Here is a 9,708-nt window from a genome sequence, read left to right on the forward strand (position 1 = left end):
TGCTTGTGGTCACCAGTATAAGACTATCGACCACTCAGTAACGCCAATGCCTGCGTTGATCATTTGCTAGCAGCATTTCAGATATTCATTACCAGGCTATTCCTGAAGCTGTCCACTGGCTCATTCACCAACGTCAACATGAACTTATAAAGATTGCTAAGAAACTCATCATAGAAACTAAGTAGAAGCTTTATTGTATCTGTCTGTGCCCATTTGTCAGTCCATCTTGCCTTTCTGCCAGCGTGTCACTGTCCATCCATTCACGTGTCTGCGTGTGTATGTGTGAATACTGTAGGAGAGAAGGTGCAGATTTTAAGCCAAAAAATAGAGCGGCAACTCAGCAAGCCTGGAAGTAAAAAACCATCGGGCGGAATCCACGTGATTACCTCCACACCAAGCCATAATCCCAGCAAGGTGAGGTGCTGATGTCACCACGCACAGAGCCAAACAAGGGTGAAAAAGCTGCAATGCAGGTGGGCAGTGATTCATACGGTGACCTCAACCAAAGCACATCAATAAAGCTTTGAGAAGAGAATGTCAGCAAAACCGATAGCTGGAGTGAATGGTGACTGTATAAGAAACCTGTTATTGAGTGGTGTCACACACATCTATGGTAAAATACATGAAGAAACCAAAGCAATGTTTCGAAAACTTTACGTCAAAATCACTGTTTCATGGCTTGTCAAAGCCATAGAATTTAATTTAAAATAATCCAAAAGCTCTCCGATATGTTTTCGTGTTGTACTGCATATTGTTCGACACATGCTGCGAGCTTCTTAAAAAACTTCGAGACATCGGACATCATGCTGGACATCCAAAACGGCACCGCCACAAACACCTACGCAGTAGTAAAAGTGTATAAGTCCTATTGCAAGTGTCACACCTGGCCCCTGTGAAAGCAATTTTCCTTCTTCTCTGTCTCGGCAGGCGAGTTCCGCCGCGGGACAGAAACGCGTGAACGAGGTGGATGACGAAGAGGACAACTGGGACATCTCATCGCTGGAAGACGTCCCCGTAGGAGGACGGGCTGCGGCACGGTCGGGACCCGTGCCGGCCCCACGCAAGGGCGCGTCTTCGCCGGGGCAGCCACACTCAACCGCTGTGCCCATCACCTCCACTTCCAAGGCTGGTGAGACACTCACGGGTGTGTATGTGTTGCGTGGTAGAAAAGGACGCTGAAGCCGGTCGTGTAGGGGTTGACGCCAAACTGTTTATTCAGGGCTTACGCCTAACTCGGGGGAAGGGGTTAACACAATGGTTATTAACTAAGCTCCCCAGGGGAAGGGTACTGGGAGTTTCCTACACCCCACCAGGCTATCGGGCTCTTCCCACAGCGCTGACCGAGGGTTCATCCAACTCGGCCAGCCGGGTAAAGTAGCCCCCCTTTAGCCTGGCTCTTAACCCTCTATCCCGGAGCCCCCTACTTCCTAACCACTCACTCCTCTGACTCTCGGCGAAGACCCCGTCCACGTCACGGGTCTCCCCTCAAATACCCCGGGGGGCATGACGTCACTTTACCCTGACGGCATTCCCCCGAGGCGAGTGTGACCTGACGTCAGCACTCCACTCGTCAACATATGTATGTACGTATGTTGAACATCTTTGCACCGTACGTAACCAACCGTGCTAATCGGAGGTGCGGGGGAGGGACAAATCGGAGGTGCGGGGGAAGGGCTCGGGTGGGGGCAGGGGTGGGGATTCTTTTCTTTACTGAGCGCCCAAAAGGACTTTCAATTATCGTTGGCAGGACACACATTCACACGCCCATTCTGTCACTTCAGAATAATCAGAATCTTTATACTGGAGGAATCCATGAGTTATAAAGATCTTTTTCACAGATGTCCATTAGGGGCGGGTCAGAAAGTTACAACAACAAACAAAGAGTATGGATTCCTGCAGTCACGAAAGCTTCAAATCAAGAACAAACAATACATAAACACGATAGGAGTGCAAAATATAGGAAAGGTAAGCGAATCACAAAAAAAACTAAAACTAAACTTTTTTTTTTCACCAGGTTAAGCCCACTGAGCTATTAGCATCTTTTTCAGAAAAGACCTGGCCACAAATGATAGCTCAACAAAGTGGACATTTATAGCAGCCAAATGATCGAAATTGTTTTGTGTCACAAAAGTGGTATTCGTTTTATCTACCCCAGGCAGATGATGGATTTCAACACTCATCCTTTCGATTGCGAGTGAAGCAGTCTGCTTACAGCTATACTCGGCCTATAACAAAGCATGCATTCACCTGTTCAAATGTGTTCCTACACTCACAATGCACGCATCGAATCATATGGGAGAATCGGTTATTTTCCATTCATGTGTTGTATGTAATGGTTTATGTAACCTATCAGCTTCTAGAGGTGCTATATCCACCACACTGTTATAAAAGCTACATTTTTAAGTGAATCACAGCCCTAAATTGTGACAATTCATGGAATCATGAGGGGAGGGGGGCGAGTCGTGTGCTGGACCAATAAAGTAACAGTCGGTGCTTGCTGCTTGCTAAAGGCACTTGCCCCCCCACTTCAGTCTGTAAGATGAAATGGAGGATCCTTGTGCCGACTGTGTGCTGCACAGGTTTGAAGGAGCAAGGGTCAGGCAGCACTCTGAAGAGCAGCCTGGTTACCGTCACAGACTGGACCAACGATGACTTCTCCGACCTGGAGTTGTCCTGAACTCCAACCCCGTGGATCTAATACCCTTTTTCCACTGCACAACCAAGCCATTCCATGGCCGTGCTGAGCCAGTCCGGCGCAACTCACGAGGCACCAGGTTGCTTTTCACGACCGAAGCCGAGCCCTGCCGCTTGACGTCATATGCAATAAGTCGAGATGTCTTTTAATAATGCAGTGCCACCGTGTCTTCACAGGGAACTGACTGACATCACAGACATAATGGACAGGTCCGTAGCCATGCTCCTGGTCCTGCTTGGCCCCCAGCCAGATGCAGATGTCTCGTGAGGCCAGCATGGCTTGGCACGGCACATAGCAAGTAGAAAACCACTCGGATGTGCCAATAGAAAATGGGTAACAAAGGGGTCTAAGCATACTGTGGCACGGGTGCTAGAGGAACACCACAGCAACAGCACCATAGAGGCTAAATACGCACTGCGATGAAATCTCATTGTAACGTCCCTCAGGTTAACATACTTTTTGCATGAACATATTTAGTAAAAATCCCCAGAAGATGTACGGCATAAATAACGTTAAAAATATTTCCAAAGAATGTACTTCATATTTATTTTCATATCAGATTAACATTATTTGGAAGTTCTGGTCGTTATTTTTTACTTGGCGCTACATGAGAACCACTTTGTGGGCCAGTCTTATCCCTGTCCTATGATACCCTTGCCCCTGCCATAACGACTGGCTTAGAGCTGTAAACTGGAAACGAACTCCACATAAAACGCTAATTTGAGCAAAAAATCACTATTTTTACAACGTATATCTCACCATCGTAAAGCATGGTCATGATGCAGCCAATTAAATGTGGTAGCTTCACAGCGATTGACAATGGCAGTGCCGTGCAAACTGGTTCAGTAAAGCCAACACGCGTTGCAGCACTCGTTACACTGTTAAAGTTATATATATATAGGTTTGGCATTGCCCTGTGGACCAATTTAATTTCTCAGAGCGTGTTAGTCGAGCCAAGGCGAACAAAAATTCTGATTTCTTTGGTCCGTAGGGTTGTAAACTTAACAAATTGACAGCCAGAGAAACCACTGTGCTATGGACATTGAGCTTCTCTGTTGTCTCGTCTTATTGGTCTATTTTTGCACATTTTATTGTCATTTCAAATTAAAGTATTTTCATTATAAAGTATAAAACGTACGTACGTCGTAATGAGATTTCACTTTACAGGGACTATCACATTCCAATCTGAGCATTATATTTGCTCACAAATCAGCAGAGGTGTGGACTCGAGTCATGTGACTTGGACTCGAGTCAGACTCGAGTCATGAATTTGATGACTTGCGACTCGACTTGGACTTGCATAACAATGACTTTGTCCCACCTATGAGATGTGGACTCGAGTCATGTGACTTGGACTCGAGTCAGACTCGAGTCATGAATTTGATGACTTGCGACTCGACTTGGACTTGCATAACAATGACTTTGTCCCACCTCTGCAAATCAGTACTATAGGCACTTACAATACCTCAGAGCCTAGCCCAGCACCACAGCAGATAACAACACAGAGGATAGGATAATGGGACAGAGGCTATCTAACACTACAGAGGATAACAACACGATTGGGGCTAATAACACTGCAGATGCTAGCTCACTACAGGAGCAAAAACAACATCACAAATAGTGTATGGTGTGATAGCAGGATGATGAAATAGCTATTTTAACACAACAGAAATTTGCACAGTACAACGGTATATCGTGATGTAGTGTGTGGTTTAACACAACACTATTTGGGCAAACCTAAATCGTGGGGGCTCACACAAATACTACACAAGATAGAACACAACATCAGAGGCAAACTTAACACAGGAACAAGAATTACTAATTTGGCTAGATACGATGTAGGTTGGCACAACACTAGAGAGAGTATGTGCAGATTAGCATGTACAACATTACGCTACATAACTTATGACAATCGATAACAGGGCGTGCTAATGTGTGAAAATATTTCTCAGGAACAAATTAAGTGGTACGAATGCAATAGAATATCATCGTTGTACTTGCAGTAGTACTGTGTGGTAAAGTGGTACCTTATTTCAAAGTTGTATTCAAAATGCTTTGTAAAAGGCAGTATCACATTCCCATGATTTATTCAGGTACTTCATATTGTATGTTGTAAAAACACTATCGATGCTGGGACCGGGTACGTGTGTATACATATATGATAGTTTATGGTCTTGCCATCTAAAACAATATTTTTTACGTTTTAAAAATACATTTGAGTGTCTTCTTTTTTTATTAATTTTCTGTTTGAAGTTAAATGCCTCTGGGTTCGTGATTATTCACTTTTTTAAAAGATCTTATTGGCAAGCGAGTGTTGTGTTTTGTGTGTCGGACCAGTGCAGAGAAATTTAAGAAAGTTAACATGTAAGCCACTTTTGCCTTGTTTTTTTTTACATCCATTTCAGTGCAAACGAGCAGTTTTTAGCCGTGAAACAGGTATTTTATTAAGACAAAACTCCAATATAACTTTTCTAAACAATTATGGGGATTTGAACCCTGTACAGAATTCAAGTCCTGTCCAAAAGTAACCGTTATATGATATATAATGTGGGATTTAAGTTGTACAAAGACTTACGTGGATTCAAACTCATTGCAATAATGTACAATGCTACTCGGATACTTTTAACTCTTTACAATAGTTTAACATTATATGAAGAGTTCTATTCGTAAATCAACTCGTAAGGGATTTGGTTAAATACACTCGTATTGTATGTGGTAAGAGGCTCCCGAACTAATTTTGTAATAGGTTCTTCAAAACGTGGGAGTGGTGGTGCACAAATTTGCATATGACTGCGCTGAATTCAATTCCCAGCCACGGCGGACATCGGTAGCAATCAATAACGGGTCGTGTCCCCTCCCAATCACCACCCACACTGATCAGCGTGGTGAATGAAGTAGAGTCAAACAACCATCATGACTCGCATGGCATGGGGAGGCCTTCATTGGGCAGTGGATTAAACAAGAGCTATGCATAATTTCAGTTTTAACCTGAAAATTTGGCAGAGGAATCTTACTGCTTGGTTTGGGCTGTCTTTGTGATGTGTCTTTTAACGTTAACTTCTTACAGGTGTCCCACATTCCCATACTGTACTCTGGTGTTTTTTGTTGTTCTGTAAAGCACATTTACAACATATCAACAAATTGCTTCATATATTCTTGCACATTGCAGGTCAGATCATTAAAGTTGGTTTTTTTTAAGTGTAACCGTGACACATAGGTACATTAGAATACATTTATATTGTGAATGTTGCTTTGCCGTACAGATATAACCCACAATATCTGGATAGAAAACTGATGTAATTCTGGAAATATATTTGCATTTGGTACATTTTGAAATGCTTACCACCTTGTCACCAACATGACAATGTTTTACGGTTATACAGTAATGTACGAGTTAATAACTGCACAATTTCTTCGCTTTGCTGGTAACATTTTTCGATGTGTCTCCCACCTCGTAGAATCAAATTTCAATAAAGTGTTCAGTAATAAACGTTGTCAAGCTGTGGTCATGTCATTGCTAATAACATATACATATATAGGGAGCTCTAGGATTATTGGTGCAACTGGTCAGTATACAGCTCAATGGATCATGTCAGTGCTGCATGAAGTTGCATGGAGTTTAACGTGTGGTGTTGATTTTAGAGAATTGGTTGTAATTTAACGTCCCCCTTAGGGTGCAATAGCAATTTTGATGTCACAAGCCAAATTAACATTCACCAAAATGTTCAGAATGCCATTGGAACCTCCTTTGCCAGTAGCAAAATATGATAATTGGTTTTTACCCCGAGCTCTCATACTCTGATGGTGCATTGTCTTTGAGTTGTGCGCCTTTTGGCGTCATCTGGTCCAACACCATGTGAGACTAGGTTCTAAGGAAAGCTGACTCGGGTGTGGACCAATCAATTTCAAGGACAGTGCATACATTATCAAAGTTATGTTTTTTGTTTGCATTCGACCGCAGGTATTGTGGTCAATGCAAACATGACTCCTTGTAAAAAAAGGTGTCAGTTTTATTGCCAGATAAAAGGGTAAAAAAACAATTCAGAATTATTAGGATAGGCTTGTCAAAGCCGTCACCTTCCTTCATTGTTCCATGATACAACAATCCACCCAGCACCTGCACACGAACCGTACTCATCACTGCATTTCAGCGGTGAATGGCGTTCTTTGGCTGCCACTCAATAGTTAAAGTAATTCAGCCTACTCTCGTCCCCGTGTCTATATCACCAAACACTGATCTCGGTATGCGTGTACCTTGAGATACTGTAGCTCTGATAAATGTGTTGCCACCTTGTACATTATTTTTGGCTTATTTATCCTGAGCCCAAAAACTTCGGTGAGATTCGTCATTATAACCATGGTAATACACGAATTGACATTGCGAATACCGTGTTTTTTTATCCACTGTCAAAGCTTGCAAGAGACATCCTCTCCTAGCTTGGTTTGGGCAGTCATTGTAATGTGTCCCTAATTTGCATACCACTAGTCCCGTAGTGTAGAGGAAGGCAGACGAAGTATATCTACTTTCAACGAAGGCGCACAACGACAGCTTGAGATACAGTCCGTAAAGTTCTGTGTAAACCTGTTGTCCAATTTTTGTTGTCGGGTCCTCCAATTGTTTCAAAGCAAAGAGGGCCCGAGGAATTTTATTGCAAAAATTAAGCTCAGATTTCGAAGGCTTGATCCCGGTTTTTTTACGCGGTTTGAGCGATTTAAACGTCACTTCCTCATCTTGTGGGTCTTGAGTTTACGAACCTCCCACCCCCACTGTCATTTTTATGATAATGTCTTTTAAACCCTCCACAATTTTGCAAAGGGGCTGTTGTACGAATACATTTGTACTCTGCAATCGTGAGCCTGTGTTTCTCGTGTGACCCTTTCAACTTGCTGTGATTGCATCTCCACCCGGTCTCTGCATCTCGCTGTGTAAAGAGCGCTGCAAAGCACTTCTTAAGGATAGCAATTGCGTGTTGAATAATATCGCCTCACTCTTACTAGCTGTTGTTAATCCCAGTAAATGAATGTAACGCACGAGTTCCATTCAATTACGATGTTAATCGCACGTCACTCGTGTGTTTCAGAGTTATTTTGCGCGGCTCACGATACCGGCGGTCCAGACTGCAGGAAGTGACGTCTCCGACCAGCAACGCGTTCGTTCCGTGCAGCTGATTAAACAAAGATGATTTTTTAGAACTATGCTCTTTATCTAGGGTTAAAAAAACTATTTATTCGGTCAAAGAGTCATATCGAGGTAGATTTTAAATGCGTTTAACGATATCAGCATTGTTAATCATAAAGCGCAATGAACCCCATAGTGTAAAGGTGATACAAACACGTATTAATATATTATGTAGTGCGCGTTAGGTAGCTTTCTTTAGGAAGGATCTTAAAGTTTTGTATTTTTTGTAAGGTTCTCGGCAAGCCTCGTTGTTTGGCGGAACCTGAATACAATTTCCAAATGCAGATGAATGTTTGCTTGCTTTAGTTCAACGTATTATATGCACATCAGGGTGAATTAAGACTTTTATCTTACGGTAAATAACCCGTTTCATAACTTTTGCACATCACAGGATGTCCGGTAACCTGCACAATTTAATAAGCAATTACCCCAGTTCGCCTTACAAAATTTGCCTGTGGTTTCAGTTTTGTTGATCAAATAAATATCTGCATGTACAGCACATATACTTGGGTCTTTAGGTAAAGTGACGTAGATACGTAAAAAAACTAAGACGTTTCATTCGTAGTTGTTTGTAAAAAAAATGTTGAACCTATCCACGTGACTTTACCGATGACCCAAGAAAATGAATGCCTGCAGTCACGAAAGTTTTTAAGTCAAAATGTACAGTACAGTTACATTATTTGATTAACATGGCTCAGTATTGTTCTCAGAATCTTTATCTATCCTGGAGAAATCAGATGAGCAATGAAGCTCTTTTTCACAAATGTCATGTCGAGTAGGGGCGGTTCATGAAGTTTTTGCAACAAAAAACGACAGAGTGCAAAGTATAGGATAGCCAAGCAAATCACTAAAAATAAATAAAGTACGTTATACGTACTTAGGTTTTTTCGGTAAAGTCACGTAGGAAAAATAATAATAATAAAAATAAATAATAAAAATAATAGAAACCTAAATTCTTTTATTTCTATTATTTTTATTATTTTTTCTATTATTTTTATTATTTATTTTTTACCTACGTGTCTTTACCGATTGTCGTTTTTATGATTACGGCTTTTAACCCCTCCACGATTTAACAAAGGGGCTGTTGTACGTGTACATTTGTACTCTGCAATGGTGAGCTTGTGTTTCTCGTGACCCTTTCAACTTGCTGTGATTGCATCTCGCTGTGTAAAGAGCGCTGCAAAGCACTTCTTAAGGGATATCAATTGCGTGTTGAATAATATCGCCTCACTCTTACTAGCTGTTGTTAATCCCAGTAAATGAATGTAACGCACGAGTTCCATTCAATCACGATGTTAACTCGTGTGTTTCAGAGTAACTTTGCGCGGCTCACGATACCGGCGGTCCAGACTGCAGGAAGTGACGTCTCCGACCAGCAACGCGTTCGTTCCGTGCAGCTGATTAAACAAAGATTATTTTTAGAACTATGCTCTTCATCTAGGGTTAAAAAAACTATTTATTCGGTGAAAGAGTCATATCGAGGTGGATTTTAAATTGGTTTAACGATATCAGCATTGTTAATCATAAAGCGCAATGAATCCCATAGTGTAAATGTAGCCCAAACATGTGTAGAGGAGTAGAGGAGAGTGGTGGCGTCGCGTGCGCTGTCCGGTGCTGTGACATCACGGGACGTGGGGTCGCACGCGCCGGGCAGTGCACGTGACGTCTCGCCTCAGAGGGTATTTAAGGGAGACCCCGTGACGTAAGCGGGGTCACTGGAGGAACGGGGATAGTGGAAGGGGTGAAGAGGGAACCCTTATAGTGATACCTGTTAATAAACCCTGGCGGAAGCCCCTAACTCACCTCCGTCTCCGAGTACCTCCGTCTGCAACAG

The 9,708-nt window shown here is 42.5% G+C and overlaps 1 protein-coding gene across 5 annotated transcripts in view; it reads left to right on the top strand.

The window, feature by feature from the left end:
• DZIP1L (DAZ interacting zinc finger protein 1 like) overlaps nt 1–3,171 on the top strand; it is a 32,420-nt gene extending 29,249 nt beyond the window's left edge. For 4 of the 5 annotated variants that reach the window (XM_078607193.1, XM_078607194.1, XM_078607195.1 and 1 more), the window contains 3 exons: nt 296–414; nt 928–1,144; nt 2,580–2,807. In XM_078607193.1, coding sequence (XP_078463319.1) covers nt 296–414; nt 928–1,144; nt 2,580–2,677 — 434 coding nt within the window. In that variant the 3' untranslated portion in view covers nt 2,678–2,807. Of the gene's footprint in view, nt 1–295; nt 415–927; nt 1,145–2,579 lie in introns of all 5 variants that reach the window. The other variant, XM_078607192.1, reaches the window with a different exon arrangement.
• Nucleotides 3,172–9,708: the final 6,537 nt, after the last annotated feature.

Source organism: Lampetra planeri, chromosome 27, assembly GCF_965212315.1.
Source record: "Lampetra planeri chromosome 27, kcLamPlan1.2.h2, whole genome shotgun sequence".
NCBI classification, from domain to species: domain Eukaryota; kingdom Metazoa; phylum Chordata; class Hyperoartia; order Petromyzontiformes; family Petromyzontidae; genus Lampetra; species Lampetra planeri.